General features: G+C 44.8%; 1 protein-coding gene and 1 long non-coding RNA gene across 6 annotated transcripts in view; both read right to left on the bottom strand.

Annotated features, from left to right (window-relative positions):
- LOC133258669 (uncharacterized) overlaps positions 1–6836 on the bottom strand; it is a 65208-nt gene extending 58372 nt beyond the window's left edge. The window contains exon 1 of the long non-coding RNA XR_009740131.1: positions 5223–6836. This is a non-coding gene — a long non-coding RNA (uncharacterized LOC133258669). The remainder of the gene's footprint in view (positions 1–5222) is intronic.
- Positions 6837–13124: 6288 nt separating this feature from the next.
- CHAMP1 (chromosome alignment maintaining phosphoprotein 1) lies at positions 13125–22213 on the bottom strand. Of its 5 annotated transcripts, none has more exons than XM_061435481.1 (3): positions 22131–22213; positions 18932–19052; positions 13125–16565 (listed from the first exon to the last, which is right to left on the bottom strand). In XM_061435481.1, exon 3 carries the CDS (start codon positions 16525–16527, stop codon positions 14113–14115), a length of 2415 nt encoding a protein of 804 aa, XP_061291465.1. In that variant the 5' UTR covers positions 16528–16565; positions 18932–19052; positions 22131–22213; the 3' UTR covers positions 13125–14112. The 5 variants fall into 5 exon arrangements, with proteins under 5 accessions (XP_061291465.1, XP_061291466.1, XP_061291467.1 ...); XM_061435482.1 differs by having other exon boundaries at positions 22036–22131; XM_061435483.1 differs by lacking the exon at positions 22131–22213 and adding an exon at positions 21443–21945.
- Positions 22214–24853: the final 2640 nt, after the last annotated feature.

Here is a 24853-nt window from a genome sequence, read left to right as displayed (position 1 = left end):
CTCTGGTGGCTCAGCGGTAAAGGATCTGCCTGACGATGCAAAACACTCAAGTTCGATCCCTTACCCAGGAAGATCCCACATGCCACAGAGAAACTTAGCTGGATATTTCCTCAGCTAAACAAGGCTCACCTGTGACCTGAACACTACATGTCTATTACTTAGTAAATAGCTTTGAAAAAGTGTCCAGACAAAAATTATCACACAATTATACACAGGAGCTCTACTTCTAATAGCTAAAAACTTTCAAATATCAGGATGTCTTCGGTAGATGACTGTGTAAACAAACTGGGATACATCCAAAGTGAAGGGGAGCAAATGCTACCCCAAAATATACCCCTTCAGCATGAGAATTAGTTGGACTTAATTAACTTTTTTTTTTAAGAGGACACATGATCATCTCTGAAACCCAAGTTCAAGACGGCTCTTCTGAGTCACATTTACAAGAGAAATCTCATTTCAAAAGAATTCTCTGTATATACCAGATAGAAGGATGACAGTCTTGTGAAACTCTTTTTTTTTATCAATAGGGAAAGCTAAGATGTAAATATGTACAACAACCATACCCTTCCTTTCCTTTGGTTTTATTTTTTAATCTTTATTTGTTTTTTTATTTGGCTGTGCCAGGTCAACCTTCATTGAGGCAAGCCAGATATTTAGCTGTGGCATGCGAACTCTTCGTTGTGGCATGGGAGATCTAGTTCTCTGATCAGGGATGGAACCTGGGCCTCCTTCTTAAGGAGTGTCCAGTCTTAGCCACTGGACCACCAGGAAGCCCCTGTTTTGTTTTTAGATGAAGACGGTATCTAAGGTGATATCTTGGGCCATTTCAGTCACTGACTCAGTTTCCCGAGTTTCTCCAAAGCACACACAAGGTGCACATTATTAAACTGGTTTGCAAAACAAGTAAAGGTAGTTCATACTACAACACTGTATGCTTACAAATATGTAAATGGTAAATGGCATGTTATTTATTTTTAATTACTATGGGGAAAAAAGAATGTAGTATTGGTACATGTTACAAAATGAATAAACATTAAAAACATCTTTAGTGGAAAAAATCCACATAGAAAAGGCCACCCAGATCCCATATTCACCATGTCTGCTTTACATCCACCAAGTTTGTCCAAATGTCTGAAAATCTCAGTAACAGTCTAAAAAAATATTGGATGAGGATAGGGGAAAAAGATATTTTCATACAATTGGACAATTGCTAAAAGTGGAAGTGGGGCTGTGGATTACATTATAATGTAGAAACTATATGATTTCCTGATTTTGGAGATTATGTGCTGGTTCCACAGGAGAATGCACCCATTTTGGATAAAACGCATGGAGTATTTTAGGTGATGTGGCAAATGTGAGTACTTTTTTTTTTACCATTATTAAGAGTTTCCTGCACATTTTAAGTTACTGAAAAGTAAATTATTTTTCAAAACAACCATGTCAATACCACAAAAGAAAATCAGATCAGACAGGCTTGAAACTTTATTATAGAGGCCAAGACTTACCCAGACGAAGTTCAAGGGAAGTTGTGATGCTCATTGCCCTTGAAGGAGTCCACATGGAATTTACAAATAAAATTTCCCACATAACTTCACAAAAAGTTGTTAGAATACATTCAGTAAAGTTGAATAATTTGGGATCAATTTACAATCATACAAAATACTACAATTTACAATCTAAATCAATATATGAAAATCATTTGTGTTTCTATACACTAGTAACAATCAGAAACAAAAATTAATAAAAAACTTAACCAAGGACATAAAAGACCAGTAGTTAGAAAACTAGAAAGCACTGATAAAGAAACCAAAGAAAACACAAATAAACAGAAAAATATTCCATGCTCATGCACTGGAAAAATGAGTTATTAAAATGTCCATTGTAACCAAAGCCATCAGCAAATGCACTGCACTCAAAATATAATATCCAATGGCATTTTTCATAGAAATAGAAATATTCCTAATAATATTCTGCAACAACTAAGGACCCTGAACAGCCAAAAACACTCTGAGAAAGAAGAATGAACCTGGAGGCATCTTCCTCTCTGACTTCAAACTACATCACGGAGGTATAGTAACCACAACAGTGAGGAACTGGCACAAACACAAGCACAGGGACTCGAGGAAAGAATAGAGCACCTGGGAATAAAGCCACATGTATGTGGACAGTTCATGAAAATCAAGCCAAGGACATGCAAAGAGGAAAGGACAGTCCTTTCAAGAAACAGTGACAGGAAAACTGGCCACCTACACCAGAGAGCATCACTGGGCATCCTCTAGATCATCTAACAGAAATCTAACTAAACACTCGCCATTTTGCACATGGAGCTCTTTTCCACCCCCAACCCCACCCCCCCCACCCCCCACCCCCTGCCAGCGAGTTCTCTGAGATCGACATCCGGTCAGCGCTCAGCTGGACACAGGAAACGTCTACTTCATTCTCATTTTTCCCTCTTGCAGCGCCCCCTTGCTGGTGGGCACTGAGGCAACCCCCCTCCTCTCAGCCTGGACACAGCCCCGTTATCCAGGAGCCCGAGCCCTGACGACGGTGCTGAGGAGACAAAGCTCCCATCAGCTGGTCCCCGAGCTGAGTCTGAAGGCAAACATCCTGTCCCCACAGGTCAGAGGGGGGGTTGGCGCCCCAAGAAGGCCACCAGAGAATAGCGGGCAGCCCTCCGCTCACAGACCCCAGAGGGCTCACCCAGAACCAGCTTTGCTGTGCGCACCCAGACTGGAAACCCAAACTGAAATGGAGCCAAAAATCTCCATGACCCTGCTCAACACACAGCCAGGGAACAATTGATTAAAATTGATTAAAAACTATACAGAATGAAAGGAACATAAACACAAACTTTGCAACTGACACATTTTAATTAAAAACTATAAACATTTTAGAAAACAACAAAAGACCTACATGACCTTAAGTCTGGTGATGAGTTCTAAAACACAACAAAAAAGACAATATACAAAATGTTTTAAATAAATTAATTAAAACACTGACTTTTAAAAATGTATACATTCACTCTGTAAAGGACCTTACTCAAGAAAACCAAAGGACAAAGTGTTAGGGGAACCACTAACCAAAACCACCCGCCGGGCACCAGAGAAACCACTTGCAGGAATCGTCTTACAACAGGAGGTCCTGGGTAAGAACAAGGAACTAACAAGCCACCACCAACCTGAAGAATTCAGGAAAGGTCAAAGGAGATAGGAGACTCCAATCCGCAGGTCCTACCAACCTCCCAGGGTCCTCCTTGCAGAATCCACCTTGGATGAGTGATGCATATGCCACCGGGAAGGACCCCAGTTCAGAATGACTGGCCAGAGACAAACCAGAAACCAACCCAATGCCCATAAAACCTGAGACTGTAAGCCACGTGGCAGAGCAGTTCTCTCAGCTTCCCTCACCCTCCCGCCCTCCACCCAGGCAGCCCTTCCCAATAAAACCTCTTGCTTTGACAGCACAGCCAAACATTAATATTTTTTTTTAAACAACGCATATCTGATAAAGAATTTGTACTCAAATTATACCAAGAACTCTAGAGCAAACAAACCCATTAATAATTGGTAAAGACTGAAACAGATACCTGGCCACAAAGGGTACTCTGATAGTAAACAACCATAAAAAAAACATACTCAAGATCCTGGTGGGATGCCTGCATAGCCACCTTTGGAAGACAGTCTGACAGTTTTCTCCAAAGCTAAACAGACTCATCATCTAGGATGCAATACTGCTGCTGCCACTGCTGCCAAGTCACTCCAGTCGTGTCTGACTCTGTGTGACCCCATAGACGGCAGCCCACCAGGTTCCGCCGTCCCTGGGATTCTCCAGGCAAAAACACCGGAGCGGGTTGCCATTTCCTTCTCCAATGCATGAAAGTGAAAAGTGAAAGGGAAGTCGCTCAGTCGTGTCCGACTCCTAGCGACCCCATGGACTGCAGCCCACCAGGCTCCTCCGTCCGTGGGATTTTCCAGGCAAGAGTACTGGAGTGGGGTGCCATTGCCTTCTCCAGGATGCAATACTACACCTCTTGTATTTAGACAACAGCTTTGAAAAACTGTGTTCAAACAAAAACTAGCATAAAATAAAGCACAGTAGCTCTATTCTGGGTTAAAAATTGGTTAAAAACTGAAAGACATCAGAATGTTCTTCTGTAAATGAATTCATAAGCAAATTAGGGCACATATACATCAAGGGGAGCGGAATATGCCACCCCAAGTTGTGTCTTTTGACATCAGGATAATTCTGGACTGACATTTAAAAAACAGCAGATCCAGGAGAATGTTTGAAAATGCCCTTTTAGGAATTAAATTTACATTTATTATGGAAATCTCCACTTGTAAGGCTGTCTCCACCTGTGTACCAGAAATGGAAGGATAACTAAGCCTTAAGAGAAGCTAGTCCATGGAGATGGCCTGGATATAAATCTGCATAGTATCCAGACCCCTGTTTACTGTGCTTTGCCTCCAAACCTCCCAAATCATTCCACCGTGCCCCCACCCAATGTCTTTCTTTTGTTCTTAGCTAAAGATAGCACATAAATCACAGGCTTGGGCCATTTCAGGTTTTCCTAGGTACCTTACAAGCATATGGGGGTATGCATGGTAATAAGCTTCTGTTTTCCTCCAGTTCATCTGCCTTTCATTGTGGGGGAAAGTCTCAATGAGGAAAAGAGAAATGTAAAGGGAACATTATTTTTCCTCCAAAACACATGCAACAGAAATATAACAGGATGAACCGTCAAACCAAGCAAAAATCATGGATGAATCTTACATGTATATTGCCAAGTGAAAGAATTCAGTCTACACACTAATGACCCCATTTATACGACATTCTGAAAAAGACAAAACAGACTTAGAAAAAGATTATGAGGTAGGAGGTTCAATATTCCATCTGATACATTACAGATGAAATGATTGGATGGCACCACCGACTAGATGGACATGAGTTTGAGTAAGCTCCGGGAGTTGGTGATGGACAGAGAAGCTTGGCGGGCTGCAGTTCATGGGGTCGCAAACAGTCAGACACAACTGAGTGACTGAACTGACATTACAGATTAATATCTACCACTGTGCATTTGTATAAACCCATAGATCTTTAAACCTCAATTAGTAAATCATAATCTATTCAAATTTAGTTATTTAGGACATGGGAGTGTCACAGAATGAAACACAGAATGCAGCAGAGTCTAAATGACTTAGAAATGCATGGAAAAAACTCACTCTTTGTTGCTGGCAGGGACTGCATAGGCTGACGAAAGCTGAAGCACCAGCAGGTCCTGAGGATCTTAGCGCAAAGAAAGCCAGAACTGGGAAGATAAAGGGGTACAGCAGGGCCCCCACCCCGTTCCAGTCCTCCTGCTTCCCAGCCTGCTCTCTGGGCCTGGAGGAGGGTCCTCTCCGACTGGTCCGGTGTGGACACATGGGCAGCGTCACTATGTGGTGACAGCCGGGCACACAGGGCCCCTGGGCCACATGCAGCCGCCCAGGGCTTCCAGGAGCCCATGTGCAAGCGCCGGGACAGACATCTGACACACAGACGCACCACCTAAAGTGGAAACACCTGGTTCCTGGGAATCTGGAACTTAGCTTTTTTAAGGCCCTTTCCTTGGCCCTCGCCCTTCTGGGCTGCTGTCTCCTCCTGACTCCTCCCCCTGAGACGTGTGGCTCACAGGAGCATCCCCAGGACCTGAGCTACTCAGCAGCTCCCACTGTGGTCCAGCCTCTCAGAGGGCCTGATCCACCGCCTGTTGTAAAAAGGGGAACTCGCCGTGGAAAGGCCCCTGCGCGACGGTCAGGAGACAGCTGCGCAGGGACGGCCACGCCCACGCCGCCTTCTCCGCCTGCCCACGCCGCCAAGGCCGCCGGGTTCACGGGCTCTCTTCTCCTAGTAAGGGCTTCTGAGATCCCCTCGGTCCTTCTGAAGTGTTCTGGAACGCGAGTGCAGGAAGCTAGCACACACTTTCCGTATTCTGGTCCTGCAATACGGCTCAAGCCTTTCCCCTTCACGACCGCACTGGCAGTGTCGGGAGTCACTTGGATCGTTTTTCCGTTTAGTTGCTCTGATTAACTCCAAGGACAGCACGCCTACACGCGTCTCTAACTGGAGCATGCACGGCCCCAGTTCCGGGCAAGAGCGACGCAAAACAGTGTCTGTGATACAGCTTCCTGGGGCATCATGTTTATTCCCGTGCTTTACAAGGACACCCATTCAGCCTGAACTAACCCCACAATGTCCCAAAGCCGAAACACCAATGGTCCTGAGGAGACCCATCTCCTGTCAGCCTGAAGTGAACCCCACAGTGTCCCAAGGCCAAAGCCTGAGCAGGTCCTGAGGAGGCCAGACTCCCTGTCTTTCTGAACTGAGTCTCACAATGTCCCAAAGCTGAAGCCCCAGCGGGTCCTGAGGAGCCCAGACTCCCTTCAGCCTGAACTGAACCCCACAACGTCCCAAAGCTGAAGCCCCAGCGGGTCCTGAGGAGACCAGAGATTCCCGTCAGCCTGAACTGAACCCCACAACGTCCCAAAGCTGAAACCCCAGTGGGTCCTGAGGAGATCAGACTCCAGTCAGCAGCCACAGGCAGCCAGGTGCTCAGGCAGAGCGGGAATTCCGCTTGGGGTCGGGGTGGTCGAGGAGGCGGGCTCCTCGCTCCCTGCCAGCCAATGGGAACTGCAGATCAAGCCTCCCTCACTCACGCTGCTGCTGCTGCTGCTGCTGCTGCTGCTGCGTCGCTTCAGTCGTGTCCGACTCTGTGCGACCGCAGAGACGGCAGCCCACCAGGCTCTGCCGTCCCTGGGATTTTCCAGGCAAGAGTACTGGAGTGGAGTGCCATTGCCTTCTCCGCCCTCACTCACTCAGGCACGGCTAAGTGGAGACTCCGCCCCTCTGGGCAGTTCTGCTAGGTCCATTAAACTATGGAAATTCAAACTGAAATATTGCCAATATCCAAAACTTCTCCAAAATAGTTAAGGAATAATTAACTTGAAACTATATAGAATGAAACGTAGTCACCAAATTCTCTCAAATTTATTAACAGACATTTAAAATTTGAAACTATCAAAATTGTGGACATGAACATAGAAAATCTACATGACCCTGGGTTTGGCCTGTATATCATGAGCTTTGAGTTTTAACACACGAGCTGTCAGTCTACAAAAGAAAAATATTGTGGACTTTATAGAAATAAAGATGTCTATTCTGAAAGACCTCATTCAGAAAATCAAAATACAAGCCACAAACTGGGAGAAAAATATTTGAAAAATTCTGATACAGGATTTGGACACAAAATAGAGAAAGACCTCTTGAACAACCCTATAAACAACAAGTAAAGATCTAAAGAGACACACAGCCAAAAAAAAGTTATACAGATAGTACAAAACAGAAACACACTCAACATCATACACCATACACCATTAGGGAATTACAAATTAAAGTCACAAGCTATCACACTACACATATCAGGGCTGCTAAACTCTAAATATATGACAATACCAATTGCTGGAGGCTGAGGAATAGCAGGAACGCTCCCTCACTGCTGGTGGGATGCATGCATAGCCACCTTGTAACACAGTTGGGCAGTTTTCTCTAAAGCTAAGCACACCTCACCTTGAGAGCCAACAATCGTACTTCCAGTATTTAGGAAACTGCTTTGAAAAATCCATGCCCAAACGCAAACAAAGATGAACTTAGGCACAGCAGCACTACCCATAATAGTTAAAAGTAATCAGGGTATCCTTCAATAGATAAATGCATAATCAAATTGGGGTATATCCATGTCAAAGCAAGTAGAACATGCCACCCCAAAATATGCCTCTCTGCTGTGAGGATTGCTTAAGTCCACTTCCATGAAAAAAGAAAAAAAAAAAAAAGAGGACTCTCAGTAAACTAAGTAGCAATTGCCGTTTTGTGATGGACATTTACAACAGAGAAATCTCTTCATTTAAGGGTTGTCCCTGTTTGCACCAGAAATAAAAGGACAATTAAAACTCAAGTAACTTATCAATGGAGAGGTCCCGACTTAAATCTATAAACAATCATACCCTTCTTTACTGTGTTTTGTGTAATTACCTTCCATAATGGGCTTCTCCCATCCTTCAGGGTCTTGTTTTTAGCTGAAGATGGCATTTAAGGTGATGACTTTGGACATTTCAGGGAGTGACTCAGGTTTATTTGGTAGCTCCCCTGTATACAGAAGCTATTTGTTGTTTTAGTCACTAAGTCATGTTCACCTCCTTGCAACACCACAGACTATAGCCTGCCAGGCTCCTCTCTCCATGGGATTCCCCAAGCAAGAATACTGGAGTGGGTTGCCATTTCCTTCTCCAGGGGATCTTCCCAACCCAGGGGTCAAACCCAAGTCTCCTGTATTACAGGCAGATTCTTTACCACAAAGCCACCAGGGAAGCATAGAGGAGGTATGCCTCTGTTTTTTCTCCTGGTGATTTGTCTTGTATTATGGAAGGGCAGAGTGAAAATTGTTTTTCCTCCCATACACATGCAATGGAGTATTACTCATCAGTAGTAAGGAATGAACCACCAAACCTTGAAAAGCATGGTTAACTCTCACGTGCATATCACTCAGTGAAAGAACACAGTCTGGGGTATGACCTCATTTATGACATTCTAGGAAAAGCAAAGCTACACAGATGATGAGCAGATCATCTGCTGAAGGGGCTGAAGTGTTCCCTGTGACGCTTTAGGATGGACCCCTGTCACTATGCATTTGTCTACGCTTATCGATTTGTATAGCCCAAAGGATCAAACAATCTACTCAAGTATAGTTATTCAGGGTGTAGGAGAGTCGCAGAACAGAATACACAATGCAACAAAACCTAACCACATTAGAAATGCACTGAAAAGATATCTCACTGTAGGAGATGGGGCGAAATGTGTTGACTTTGGAAATGAATGAATAGATACACAAAAGGCAAAATGGCCTGCACATAAACACTGGGCTTCATTTTATACAGATCTTTCCAGAGTGCTGCTGCTGCCAAGTCACTTCAGTCGTGTCCGACTCTGTGCAACCCCAGAGACAGCAGCCCACCCGGCTCCGCCATCCCTGGGACTCTCCAGGCAAGAACACTGGAGTGGGTTCCCATTTCCTTCTCCAATGCATGAAAGCAAAAAGTGAAAGTGAAGTCGCTCAGTCGTGTCCGACTCCTAGCGACCCCATGGACTGCAGCCCAACAGGCCCCTCTGTCCATGGGATTTTCCAGGCAAGAGTACTGGAGTGGGGTGCCATTGCCTTCTCCGTTCCAGAGTGCAGTAGCTAGCAATTCTGAGACCACTGTACACGTTATCTGAAGAGGAGAAAAGACCTGACAAATGCAAATGGTGGGGGCCAGGCTCCTCGCTGCAGGAGTGGGAAGTTACAGATAAACAAAGAACAAGAGAACGAAGCTGAGCCCCTGACCACCACTCCTTATGGCTCTGAGTTGTGTCCAACAGGACCACCATCACCTGCACATAGGTGCTATAACCCACCTGCCCCCTCCTGGCCTTTCCCCTTCCTCCCTGCAATGATTCCAGTGACATTTCCAGCCTGTACCCCTCTCCTAGGCCAGGTGCATCTGTCCATCCACAGCCTCCCCATCTCATCCTGGGGACTAACAGGCCCCTCAAGGACTGAGATCCTGCTGCTTCCCACGCCCAGAAGGCAGCCCCAACTTCTCCAGCTGGCTGAGCCCAGACACCTGGTGTAACCAAGCAGGAGCCAATGGGGCCCTCCCAGAACAGACCCCGTCCCGTATCCTCTGCTGTAACTCCTCTCTGAAGTATGGAGACAACAGTGTCTGAGGCACATTCAGGGAGTTGTGTAACAGCTGCTAAAAGCCCCACTGAGTGGAAGAAGTTAACTACTTGATGAGCATGAACACGTCACCCCCAGAGTGTCCAGTGCCTGAGGATTTGTGAGGTTAGCCGCCTGTTACCTCACCAACCAGAGAACCGTGCACCAGCAGTTCTCTGTCACCCCCTCCCTCATGTGGCCCGTAATACTGCTTTCCTGAAGCCCTTCGGGGATTTCAGGGTTTAGAGCACGAGTTACCTGTCTCCACATATTGGTGCCTTTACAGTTAATGCTGCACTTTCCTTTACTGCACCTGGTGTCAGACGACTGGCTTTACTGCTCTCAGGTGTGTGGACTCAAGTTTGGTTCAGAAACACAGAAGCCTCCCAGGTTCCCAGTTCCTTGTGCCCCAGGGACTGTCAGCTCCTTCTCCAGGGCATATGGCCAATCCCCACACTAATTCCACTCTACACCCACAGCCCTGGCCCAAGCCTAATCCCTCCATCAGGCCCTACAAAGCTTCCTGCCCTCACGGTGCGTCTCACATCCCACCCAACATGGTCTTTCTGAAGCCTGAACAAGACCATGCCCCACTCCTCCCTGTGATTCCCCTCACCTGATGAAGCCAGGCACGATCTGTTCCAGGTGACTCCAGGATCCTGATTCTCTCCAGACGCCACGAGTGTGGCCGCTGTCTGTGCCCGTCTATATGGGCCTGTGGTGATCTCCTAAAATAAGGGTTATTTTATATACAGATAATGGGGTAAATGGTGGCCCCAAAAGATGTGTCCCCCAAAACACGGGAACAGGGCCATATCTGGGAAAAGGGTCTTTGTAGATGTAGTTAAGGATCTCAAGGTAAGGTCATCTAGGGTTAGGGTGACCTTCAATCCAACTGCCAGAGTCCTTATAAGAGATGAAAGAGGACACAGATGAGAAGCCTTGTGAAGATGGAGGCAGAGGTGGGAAGGACGGGGCCACAAGCCCCGGGACCCCTGGAGCCCCAAAGCTGGAGAAGGCAGGAAGGCTCCTATCCTGGAGCCTCTGGAGGGACCTCAGCCCTTGATCTCAGGTGTCTGGTTTCCAGTACTGGGGGAGGATGAACTCCTGCTGCTTTAAATCACCCAACATGTGGTTGTTTGTTAGAGAAGCCACAGAGAACTCACACAGGCCCTGCTCTGTAGGATCCTAGAAGTGTGGGTCTCATTAAAGGAGGATGGAGGCTGGATTACAGAACCCTTAGAGTCAGAACTGGGCCCTCATAAATGATAAAGCAGTGATTGGACCCCAAAATGTTGAAGGGTCAAGTCTGAACCCTTTTCCTAGGGGTACTGGCTGCACATGCCTCCCCAGGTTCTTACACCTGTATGTGGCATAGTTAAGTATCTAGTCCTGACTGAGGACATTTAATGTCACTGTTCACATTGCTCAATAAGAACCCACCAGTTACACAGGTGAAAACCCAACTAGGATGCTTGCTACACGAATGAGCAATTCTGAAGATGGTCGGGGGTGGGGACTTATGTGCAGACAGCAGGCCTTCCATCCTCCCACCCCTCCTCCACACTGCCGACCCCCTTCTCCACACTCCTGACCCCCTCCTCTACCCTCCCAACCCCCCAACTCTAACCCTAAATCCTAACCCTAACCCTAAACCCTAACCCCTAACCCTTCAGTCATGTTTGATTCTGTGGACCCTGTGGTCTGTAGCCTGCCAGGCTCTTCTGTCCATAGTATTTCAGGGAAGAATACTGAAGTGGGTTGCCATGCCCTCCTCCAGTGCGTCTTCCCCACCCAGGGATTGAACTTACTTCTCCTGCATTGGCAGACAGGCTCTTTACATCTAACCTGGCCTGGGAAACCCGTTCTTTTTGATATATTCCTCCAGAATTTCCTAAGAGCCATGCGACTGAACTGAACGGATAGGGATGCTGAGCATTTTTCATGTGTCTAATGGCAATCTGTATGTGTTCCTCAAAGAAATCTCGTTTCTTTGGCACCAGAAGCATAAAGTCTCAATCAGTTCAGTGACTGCTTCATTGCCTTTGACTGTGTGGATCACATTGTGGAAAATTCTTACACAGCCAAAAATACATAAACAAATGAAAAAGTAAAAAGAAAGTAAATAGGTTCTAAACTAAGGACAGTTTACCCCTTAGAGGTAAAAGGAGAAAAAAATGGGAAGCTTACAACTGAGGTGAGCCAAGAACATGGTGGTTTACTCAACTAAAATTGGCCTTAATGCCAAACTACACATGCAGCACAGCTACTTAATCTAGCACCAAATCCATCTTATGACAGCATTATTAAACACCAACATGAGATGCCAAGTTATAGGATCTAGCTAGATTCCCCTTGAGCAGACATAAGAGGACTCTCTGAGAAGACTGCACCGAAAGATATGACTCCAAAGAACCTATTGCATGCTGTTACATGCTCAGACATGGTTGTTTTGATTGCAGGCTTCAAAACAGTTTCTGGGCACTGGAGGCCCCTTGTTTTTCTACTCATAATTTTAATCAAGTCAGCATATTAAAGACAGCTGTATCCAAGACACCTTCCCCCACCTGCCTGTTGGCATCATGTCTAGGAGTCAACTCCACAACTCACAAGCTTGTTGTTAAGCTGCCCAGTGTAAACCAGCAATCCCATCAAGCAGTGCCTTCCCTGCCAGACCATGTTCTCTGAAATGACATGTCTGGAGCTGCTTGTTTGATGGAATTCAAGTGCATAAGCCAAAATCTCACTTCTGGCTACAAATCAGAATCCTTACGACAATAAATGCTCCCTATTGTTTAAATGAAGCAGTCAGGACTGACCACCACCAGGATTAAGTGCCCTTTAATAGGCTAGCGTGGATTGATGAGAATTTTCATACAAAGCCTCATGAAGCTAGGACTCGTGCATCCTTGGTTTCCACTTTCATGGATTCAACCAATCATGGATCAAAAATATTCGAAAAAATTTCCAGAAAGTTCCATAAAGCAAAACTTGAATTTGCCACTTGCTGATAACTATTTACAATGCACTTACATTGTGTTAGGCACTCTAAGTTATCTAGAGATGATTTAAAGTATGGGAGGACGTGCGCAGGTTAAACACAAACATTACATGCTTTTAAGAGACTTGAGCATCCATGGATTTTGGTATCTGCAGGGTGTCATGGAACTAATTCCCTGTGGGCACCAAGGGATGACCGTACAGTCCCTGAACCTACCTGACCACCCTGAGAAAAAGGAGCTTAGAAAATGCTGCTCCAGATATGAAAATCAGTGTGAAAACAAGTGGAAACTGGAAATAATTACACAAAAGAAAACACACAGGAAGATGTTGCTAACATGAAAGCCTTTGTTTTTAATTTGGTTGATACACATTTGACAAAATATTTTAGAATAAAACAATCCATAAACAGGCACCAAGTACTTACAGTAACAACTGTGAAAAACACAGAACTGACGTATTTCTTAAACAGTAATGTTTATTTATAAAACTTTTTGTGGTGAATCTGGAAGACTTTCAGTTCTGCTCATGACCTTGGTCTGAAGCCCCAAAAGATGGTGCATAAGGCCCAGGAGGAGGTGCAACTCGTACCACATTTGGCAAGTAAGGGTCACCTGTGGGTACGAGCTCACAGGGAAGGGAAGGGCCAGAGCCGGGGTAGGGTTCAGAATGGAAGACCCCAAAGGAATCAACTAAGGACAAGACCTAAAATCACACCCGTTTCTGTTTCCTACAGGAGAAGACTGCAAACTATATTTTAAACTGACTCAATTTCCCCTCTTTTAGCAGAAAATCGGCAACCCTGAGACTCCAAACTTCCATGACATAAAAGCTAATAAACACCTAAAAGTGGTTCAAGATTAATAAACTAATATTTTATGACCAAATAGAAACTTTAAAATAACTTTTATGATCTGAAAACACACTTAAAAGAACAAAACTTCTCAGAATTTTCATGCCTAATTTCCATTGTCCAAAATTAGTTGCACAAGAAAGATTTAACTAGACATTTCCAACTGGGTACGACTTAGTCTTGTTATACAGAACACCTACCTCTTCGTATTACTCAAATATACTAAAGAAATTAGAGAAATTTTACCCATATGGAATATACAATATGCATTTATTGACTTATACAACAGCCACATAAACAAGAGACCAAGAAAAAAATAACACTTATTCTTTGTAACACCACTGAGACAAACACAGTACACCACAAACATCAGCATCTACTGGCCCAGCTAGGCTTTCTAACCGATACTTTCAACAAATGGGTTCAATAGACAACTCTGTAGAGCACATGTCCACATCATGTTTAAAAATCAAATTTGCTGCTCCTCCAGTGGAGGTTCCAGAGCTTCCATCAGCTTTTTATTTGCTTCCTCATTATGCCGGCTTTGACAATGAGTTAAATGTTTCTTAAAGCCTCTTGGAAAATTTGATTCAAAATTACAACGTGGACATTTAAGCAAACTTTGCCCATGAGCAGCTACATGATTTTTAAGGAGAGATTCTAAAAGAAAAGCTTTTCCACAAATTGTACATTTGTAAGGACTATGGACATTATGCTTGTTAACCAAATGATGCAAAACAGCACCTTTTTTCATAGCACGACAGCAACAAATTTTGCAATAATACTTTCCTTTTCCACGCTTCATGTATTTTGCAATCTCTTCTTCAGAGATAAAAGCCTCTTTTTCTTCAGTAAACTGCAATACATTTTTGGACTGCTCTGGACTAGTAATGTCCATTTTGTTCTCTTTACTAAAATCAATAGATTCCACATCAACCTGCTCTTGGTCACTGCTGGATTCTTGGCCCTTACCATCTACTGCATCCAAATCTGCTTTGATACACTCACTGCTACTAAGCTCAGCATCAGAGTTCTCTTGGTTGTCTTTCTTGAGCTTCTTTGAGGAAGGAAATAAAGTGTCTTCCAAGAGTTTCTTAGGTGTAGCCATTAGTTCTTCCTGAACTAAAACATCACACTTTTGATCATCAATGGCATCTGCCTGTGGTTCATCACCAAGCTCAACTACCTTTTGAGACTCCGAGAAGATGGCAGACTTTGGAAGTTCAGGGAAAAGGGCATGCTTCCGGGGCTCTGGAAAAAGAGCACGTTTTCGTGGTTCAGGAGAAGCAGGAGGGGCGGTTTTGGTAGGCTCAGAAAACAGGGAAGGCTTTCTAGGCTCAGTACTGACAGAGAGAACAGGCTTCCAGATATCAGAGGCTGCTTTTGGGGACTCAGATGGCCCAGAAGGACCTGGTTTCCGTATCTCAGGGAAGACAGGTTTCTGAGGTTCGATGAAAAAGGAAGACTTCCAGAGATCAGGGGAACCACCACGGGAACTTTTCTGGGACTCAGGATAATCAACTGAAGCAGGAGATGTTTTCCGCTGATCAGGAGAAAACTTCCAAATCTCTGGAGACCCTGAGGGCTTTCTGAGCTCTGGAGATCCTGCTGGACTCCGGATCTCTGGGGACAGTGTTGGGCCAGGTTTGCGAAGCTCAGGAGACTCTGGAGGAACTGTCTTCCAGTGTTCAGGTGACAAGGTGGTAGCGGTCTTTCGCAGCTCTGGTGGGCCAGACTTCCAGGACTCAGGAGACGCAGGAGGAGATTTCCAGGAACCAGACGAGACTGATGAAGACTTCCAGGAGGCGGAGGACACGGATGGAGTCGGTTTCCAAGGTCCAGGAGACACAGATGGAGCAGGTTTAGCTGGCTTCCAAGGTCCTGATGCTGCTGACGGACTGGATTTCCAAGACCTGGGGGATCCAGGTGGCCCTGGCTTCCAAGAGCCTGGTGACACAGATGGGGCTGGCCTCCGAGGCTCTGAGGAGACAGCAGAGAACAGCTTCCAAGGTTCAGGAGACACTGATGGGGACAGCTTCCTCGGCTCAGGGGAGACAGTCTGGGCTGGCTTCCGAGACTCCGGAGATGCAGTTGGGGACGGTCCCCAAGGTTCTGGGGAGGCAGCTAGTACTGGTGACTCGGGGGATGGGGCGGAAGGCGGCACCAATGTTTCTGGGAAATGGGAGTGTTTCTGGGGTTTGGGATTAGTCAGAGTGGCCTTTATTGGCTCAGGAGACACAGGAGCAAGTTTCTGTGGTTCTGGAGAAGGAACAGGGACTAGTTTCTGAGATTCAGAAACGAGAGGGGCTGGTTTTGGAAGTTCAGGAGAAGAGACAGGGGCCGGTTTTGGAGGCTCAGGAGAAGGAAGAGAAGGTGTCTGTGGCTCAGGAGAAACAACAGGGCCAGGCTTCTGAGAGTCCAGGGAAGGAAGAGGAGCTGGTTCTGGTGATTCTGGAGACGCAACTGGGCCAAGTTTCTGTGTTTCTATAGAAAGGGCAGGGGCAGGCTTCAGGAGCTCTGCTGAACTGGAGGCTGTTTTCTGGTGTTCAGGAAGAGGGGGACTTTTCACAGGTTCTCCTTCTTTGTTGAACTGATTTTTTGGTTTCTCATTCCATTTCTCTGCAGCAGAATGTTTAGACGTGATGTGATAGTATACATTAGAGTACATCTTGCTGGTGAAAAAGCATTTATGGCAGTGAAACAGCTTTGCACTTTTCTGGTAAAATATCATTTTACCTAACCCACCGGCATCCATTTCATCACAAAATTCTGGATGGATGGTACCCATGTGGATTTGTACATTTTCATAATCTGTGCCTCTGAAATTGCAGTGGTCACACTCCAAACGTGCCGACGTCTTACGAAGTTCCTGGAATACTTCCATTTTTCTAACATACACGATTTTATTCTTTAAAAACAGTGCTGCAACAAAGGAGAAATAAATGAATGATTTTCAGGGATCATAATTTGAATGAAATGCTATTTCTAGTCCATTCTATACTTGAAAAATTTTAAGTCTAGAATGGCACATGCATTTATTATAAATATCTCTATAAAGACTGTGAAGAGAAGGGGAAAATATAACTAATTTTTTTAACCAAGTCCCAGGAACTCTGCTATTTTTACATATATCGTCTCATTTAATCCTAACAATATGACTCCAATATTATTTTCATCTACAGATGACGAACCTAATGTTCAAAGTCAATTACCCAGGTTATAAGACTGTCAGGAACCCAAGCCTGATTCCAGAATTATCTACTGCATGTGCCTTACACTTTAATACCCTGAATCAACAAGCTGTTAGCACACAAAGGCTGAGTAAATGTCAAAGTTAAAGCTAGGCTATTCAGGCAGAGCAAGAAACTTTAGACCCACTTTACAAAGTGCTTGTTAAACTAAATCTAACTGTGAAAAGACAACTTTAAAAAAAAAAAAAGACAACTTATCTTGTAATGCTTTATCCATCCTAATGTATTTTTATCCATTCATTTAATGAATTAATTATTTTGTGCCCTATGCTCTTCTAGGTGTTTGGGTTTTAGGGGTGTCTTACAATGTGGTACTTACATCAGTTGAGAAGATACGAATGTGGAAGACAACACAGAGAAGGCTCTCAGCAGAGACCTTAAAGGCTGTGAGGGGGTTTGCCAAAACAGCAATTCAGATGGAGGACACCCTTGAGGCAACTTGTTTGCCAGAAAACAGGACTTTTAAACTTTTAAGCTAATCTTCTTAGGCAGTAAAAGTTAAGAAAAACTCACATACTCATTCATGCGGACAAGACATTCACAGTATCACTTCCCAGGGGTTGTCACTGTACTTACGTATCACTAAAGAGAAGTTCTATGTTTACAAAAGGGCACGAATACATTCTATACAAATGAGGTATTAAACATATTTTTCTGCAATGAGCTTCCATTTAAAGAAGAGAAGTCTGTGGCTCAGGAGAAACAACAGGGCCAGATCGCAAGGAAGTGAGAGGAACGTGTTTTGGTGACTCTGAGAGCAACTGGACCAAGTTTCTATTTCTACAGTAAGAGCACATACAGGCTTCTGCTGAATTAGAAGGCATTTCCTAGGGTATCTTTACACACAGGCTAAGCACTGAAATTCCTTATACAGATCTTTGAATGTGAGGGTATTTTTGTAGGGGAAATTCCTAGAAATGTTTCGAAGGCTATTTGCAACTGAAACTAATGTTTCACCAAACTCTCAAAAACCTGCAGCACTATTACATACCTTACATACCAAGTGCGTCTATGTGAGGGATAATTCAAGAATTCCCAACTCCCTCATCACCAGAGGATCATTACACTTCAAACCCTTGCTACTCCTTAGGTGAAAACTGACATCTCACTATTGTTTTAACGTTCTTTAATGAGAAAGACTGAGTATCCTCCCTTTTTATCAGCCACGTGTATATCTTTTTTCTAGGATGTACTTTATGCATTTTTTTAATTATTTGTAAATAGTCTTTGTATATAAAAGAAGTCAGTCATTTTATAGAAACTACCCTCTCAATTTACCATTTGTCTCTTGACTTTGACTTTTTTTTCCCCCTAAACTACATATTGGATTGGCCAAAAAGTTCATTCAGGTTTTCCGTAACATATCATGGGAAAATCCAAAAGAACTTTTTGACCAATTGGTTTACACAAAAATTAAAAATTTAAAACTGTTTCTCTTATGACTGTGTTTTAAATTATGCCTTCTCAAATACTTTTTTAATAACTCAGTATTTTTCCTGTGATAATGATAACTTCATTCTCTTCTTACATATTTGTATCTTTAATTCTCTGGTATCCAGCCTGTTTTTGACCCCAAATGGATAGTTTTCATCTCAACATTGATTACACATGTAATCAACGACATATAATGTTCTTTTCCTGAGATGCAGCATTCTATTTAGCAATTACTAAGTTTTGTGATTCTATTCTGGACTCTATTCTATTCTCCACCAGTTATATCAGGTATGCCCTTCTTAGCATGGATCCAACAGCTGCTAAACCAGATTCTGTAACTAACACAATTAATACATGTTCATATACCACTATCAATATGGGTATGTATGCTTTTAACGTTTTCCCTTAAAAACTCTAAGCACTTTTTAAAAATGCACTCATCATAAAATATTCGCTTATATGTTAGAAAGTGAAAAATGTTAAAAGTGCACAAAAATATATGCAAAGCAATGCTACTAGAATATTACGGTATAGATTCAGGACAAATACTTTTAGAACAAGGAAGAAATACAGTACACCATGTTTTTTCATTAGCAGACTTACCAGTTGTCTTAGAAAAATTCTTTAAAATGGTCTTCAAAGGGCAGGCAAGTGTACATGGCTTTTTGACTAGACCACAGAAAACAATGTATAGTACATGAAGGACAGAGATGAGAAGTTGAACCTGAAAAAAAACAAAAGGAAGAGTAATCAAAATTACTTCACTGTGAAAATCTGTGCCCTCTATAATTCTGATAATTTCTCACTATCCTGCCCCTTCCAACAGCAACAGGGGTCCAATCCAAAGCCTAGACATTAAGTTTAATAAAATGACACCGAAGATTACGGTAGCTAATATCCATGACATCGCCCTCGTTGAGTTTCAATTTAATGATCCACTATGAAATTATATACACAGAGCAAAATCCTAGGCTGGATGAATCACAAGCTAGAATCAAGACTGCCAAAGAAATATCAACCACCTCAGATATACAGATGATACTACTCTAATGGCAGAAAGCGAAGAGGAACTAAAGAGTTTCTTGATGAGGGTGAAAGAGAAGAGTGAAAAAACTGGCCTGACAACATTCAAAAAACTAAGATCATGACATCCAGTCCCATCACTTCATGGTAAATGGAGAAAAGGTGAAAGCTGTGACAAATTTTATTTTCTTGGGCAGCAAAATCACTGCGGATGGTGAATGCAGCCATTAAAGTATTAGGCTGATGAAAAAGTGTGGTTTTGCATTGTTAAACTTTGCTGTTTGATACTGGAATACATTCTTAAATAAATGTGGTCACGATATACATCATTTTAACATGCATTTCTCACTTTATGGCTTCTTTTTGCTAATGACATTACTTGCTGTTTATTTTAGACTAGGAAAATGATGTTAGATAAAAGGCAAATTCAAGTGGTTTTTTTATTCGAGTTCAAAATGGCTCATAAAGTGCACCAGAGACGATTCACAGTATCAGCAATGCATTTGGTCCAGAATCTGCTAACGAGGGTAGAGTGCAGTGGTAGTTCAAGAAGTTTTACCAAGGAGACAAGAGCCTTGAAGATGAGGAGTGCAGTGGCTTGCCACCAAAGTTGACAATGATCAATTGAGACGATCATCAAACCTGATCCTCTTACAACTACATGAGAAGTTGCCAGAAAACTCAACATCAACCATTCTACAGTTGTTCAGAATTTGAAGCAAATGGAAAAGGTAAAAAGGCTTGATAAGTGGCCAGCTCATCAGCTGAACACACACACACACACAAAAAATCATCCTTTTGAAGTGTTGTCTTCTCTTATTCTATGCAACAATGATTCATTTCTCCATCAGATTATGATGTGAAACAAAAAGTAGATTTTATACAACAACCAACAATGACAAGCTCAGTGCTTGGACTGAGAAGAAGCTCCAAAGCACTTCTCAAAGCTAAACTTGCACCAAAAAAAGGTCATGGTCATCGTCTGGTGGTTTGCTGCCCGTCTGATCCACTACAGCTTTCTGAATCCCGGCAAAATCATGACACTAGAGATGTATGCTCAGCAAATCCATGAGATACACCCTGAACTGCAACACCTGCAGCTGGCGCCGGTCAACAGAAAGGGCCCAATTCTTCCCCACAACAACATCCAACCACATGTCACACAACCAACGCTTCAGAAGTGGAATGAACTGGGCTAGGAAGTTTTGCCTCATCCATCATATTCACCTGACCTCTCTCCAACAGACTACCACTATCTTCAAGCATCTCAACAACTTTTTGCAGGGAAAATGCTTCCACAACCAGCAGGAGGCAAAAATGCTTGCCAAGAATTCGCTGAATCCTGAAGCATGGATTTTTATGCTACAGGAATAAGCAAACTTTACAGGTAAGGAAATTGAAACCTAGACATTAATAACTTACTCAAGGTCAGGCAAATAGCATCTGATGAAGGACCACAATAATGTTCTGCTACCTATCCAGGTTCTTTCTCAAATACCACTTTAAAAATTAATAAACCATTCAACTTACCATTTTTAAATGCATAATCTAGTGGCATTAAGTACATTCACAATGTTGTATGGCCGTTTCCATTATCCATTTCCAAAATCATCACAAACAGAAATTCTATACCCATTCAACAATTCCCTCTTTGAGAGGAATCATAAAATATTGGGGGTTTTGTGCCGGGCTTTTTCTACTTAGCATGTATACACTGAAGCATGCATCATAATTTCATTCCAAGGATATGCAGCAGCCCACTGTATACACCACAATTTTTTCCCCACTCATCCGTTGACAGTCATGTAGATTGTTACCTCCTTTGGCTATTATGGTTGAACAAAGACTGTGCTGCACTTAGTCACTCAGTCGTGTCTGACTCCTTGCCACCCCAGGGACTGCAGCCCACCAGGCTCCAAGCAAGAATACTGGAGTGGGTTGCAATGCCCTCCTCCAGGGGATCTTCCCAACCCAGGAATCGAACCCAGGTCTCCCGTATTGCAGCCAGGTTTTTTCCTCACTGAGCCACCAGAGAAGCCCTCTTCTTGGCTACTCTGAATAAGGCTGCTATGGACACTGGTGTACAAGTACCTGGGTCTCTGCTTTCAATTCTTTGGAATTTATACCTAGGAGGGGAACTGCTGGATCATACTGGTAACTTCAAATGGTAATTTCTAAACCATTTTCCATAGCTGATAGCCGCATCATTTTACTTCCCAGACAGCAAAGCAGGACTGTTCCAATTTCTCCAGGTCCTCATCAACACTTCAGAATCTTTTTTTTTTTTTTTTTTTTTTACCAATATTAGCGAGTGTGAAGCGGTATCGCATACTGGTTTCCATTTTCACAACGCTGATAGCTAAGAGTCATCCTTCGACGTGCTCTGGGGCCATGTGCACATCTCCTCCGGAGAAATACCCACTGAAGTCCTTTGCCCACTTTTAAACGGCCTTTTGTTGCTGAGTTATCAGATACACGCCACCCCACTCCACGGGTTGCCCCCTGACTTCCAAGCGGCATTAATGACAAAGCCCACGCAGCCGAGGGGCAGAAAAAACCGCCTCCAGAACCAGGAGCTCGTGGGCCCGGGTTCCGTCGCCCCAGTGCGGTTTGAAACAAAACGTTTCCGACCTCGGGCGGGATGACGCACGGCTCCCGCCCCAAGGCCCGCGGCCCCACCCGACCTGCGGCCGCGCCTGGGGCCCTCGTCGGCGGCAGGCCCAAGCCTCCTCGGGGCAGCGGTCCGGGAACGGCCCTCCCCGCCCGCCGCGCTCCTCACCAGCGGGCCGCGGCCGGCATCCGGGCCGGAAAGGAGGGGGAAGCTCGCGGTCCCGGCGGCTCCGCCAAGGCCTGGGGCGCGGCGGCCTCCCGAATGGCGGCGAGGCGCAGGCGCGGGCTCCGGACGCGCGAACGTGCGCGCGGCCCCAGGACGGGCGGGCGCGCGCTCACACGACTTTGGCGCCGCGCCCCCCGCGCAGACCAATCAGATCGCTGGTCTCAGGCGCCCAGTGCGGAGCGCGGCGGCCCCCGGCAGCCCTCCCGCGCCCGGAAGTGACGGGCCTCCAGCCCCTGCCGCGCCCCGAAGCTCCGGGAGCAGGCGGTGCGGCCGGTCTCCCTTCCACGCACTAACACTAACCCTTTGTGCTTCCCGCGGGGTCGAGCGCCCGGCTGCTGAGTCCTGGGTTTATGTCTGCCTTTGGCCGAGTTCTTTCCCGTTGACAGCTCCTGAGTGCCCGGCCGCGACGGAGCTCCGCGAGGAGGACGGCGTCTGGCCGCTGGGTTCCGTGTGAGAACAGACGGCATCCATTACCTCAGTTGCAGGCATCTCTAGTCTATTCCTTTATTTTTTATTTTATCCTCACTTTCACGCCAAATTCTGAATATTGTCTGTTCTTTTAATTTCTGGAAATATTCTAACTTTAAATAGTAACATATTCATTCTAGGAAATTTTCAGGTTTTTGTAGCAAAATGATCCATACATTTGACCGGACTTAATAGCTTTAGAAGAAAACTTCTCGGATTTCCCTGGTGGTACAATGAGTATCTGTGCTCCCTGGTGTCCCAGCTGGTAAAAAATCCGCCTGCAGTGCGGGAGACCTGGGTTCGGATCCCTGGGTCGGGAAGATCCCCTGGAGAAGGGAACGGCTACCCACTCCAGTTTTCTGGCCTGGAGAATTCCATGGACTTAATACTCCATAGGGTCACAAAGAGTCGGACAGGACTGAGGGACTTTCACTTTAACACATAATTAAAGGCTTTAAATTTTTTCAGCTATCTTTTACCAGAGCTCTGTGGATTCCTCCCAGATGGAGGCACCTGTCTGAGCTTGAAGAGTACCTCCCTAGATTCCCTGTGCCAAACTCGAACTTCACTTGGCCATCACTGAATTTAGGATGACCAGTGAGTAAACAACTAGAAGAGATGTTTAAACCACCACACTCTCCATAAATTCAGCCCAACCCAGCACTCTCTTCTTTCTTGTTTAGAACCCAACACTGGGAACCCATGCCTGCATGTGCTCCCCTCATGTTTGTAGGCGTGAGTTAGTAAAGTGCTTGTTCTTTGGTTGGGAGCGGCCTTCTCTAGACATCGACTTTGTTACTGGCTACTTCAGATCTGAGATGGTGGTGGGGAGGGGGAGCAGAAGAAAACCAGCTACCTTGGACTGCAAGGAGATCCAACCAGTCCCTTCTGAAGGAGATCACCCCTGGGATTTCTTTGGAAGGAATGATGCTAAAGCTGAAACTCCAGTACTTTGGCCACCTCATGTGAAGAGTTGACTCATTGGAGAAGACTCTGATGCTGGGAGGGATTGGGGGCAGGAGGAGAAAGGGACGACAGAGGATGAGATGGCTGGATGGCATCACTGACTCGATGGACATTAGTTTGAGTGAACTCCGGGAGTTGGTGATGGACAGGGAGGCCTGGCGTGCTGCGATTCATGGGGTCGCAAAGAGTCAGACGCGACTGATCTGATCTGGTGGGGGGAATGGCATGGGAGGGTGGCGCTCAGGTGGGTGTCTGTGGGTCTGCTGAAGCCGGCTAAGTACCTCAGTTCTGATAAATAGTCTCATTCTTTCCAGATTATTGTCCCAACTTCCACACAGGCATTTTGTGGCTATTTCAACCCTGTGATTGTAAGATACAAATTATTTTAGCATCTGCACAGCAAGTCCCAATTCTTATGTCTATAAAGTGGGAACACTTTGGACACTGTGTTTGCTGTTTGAAAACTTTCAGTGCTATTAGAAATTGCTGCTCTGCCTACAATCCTGAATTCCTTTTCACTTTCACACTGTTGTGTGGCATTGCCAACGCAGCTTCCTCAAACCTGGCCCCTGATGAACAGTTTGTTTTAGGTGACCACAGGTAATTAGTCATTCTCCACCATAGGGCATAGGCTGCTAGATTCTCATCCCTGAATATTAGTGGAATTTTTACTCAGGGCAATGTAACTTATCGCCCCAAATTTTCTTTCTCCAAATTTCCTTACTCCCCTATTTATCAGTTTTCCTTTGAAATTCTTGGTTTTAAGCAACAGAAACCAATTCTAGCTAACTTAAGCAGAAAAAGAACTTCCTGGGAGCATCTCAAACAGCTCAGAGTCAGCTGGAAGCCCGGAGTACCAGCAGTTCTGAGGCAGGGCTTGAGGATGCATTTCTAATAAACCCCCAGGAGCTTCTGAGGCCTGGGGGGCCACTCTCTGAAAATCATCACAGCAGGGCAACAAAGTTTCTCATGCATTCAAACCAAAAGAAACAGACACAGTGACTCAGACTGCTTTAGTAACAAGACTTGTCCCTTGTCCACAGGGAGGGGAGTCCAGGGTGAGCTGCTCCAGCACTGCCACCAGGAGGCGCCCATGGCCTTTCCACCTCTGTTCTGAGTGCACAGCTTGGGCCTCCTTGGTCACTTTAGGTGATAGTTTCTGCCAATAATATTGAATGCTTCCATTTTATGTTTATGGCAAGACGACTGTGAAGAAAGTTTAACACTGGATT

This window comes from Bos javanicus, chromosome 12, assembly GCF_032452875.1.
Source record: "Bos javanicus breed banteng chromosome 12, ARS-OSU_banteng_1.0, whole genome shotgun sequence".
Classification (NCBI taxonomy): domain Eukaryota; kingdom Metazoa; phylum Chordata; class Mammalia; order Artiodactyla; family Bovidae; genus Bos; species Bos javanicus.
This window is presented reverse-complemented; position numbering and strand designations above follow the sequence as displayed.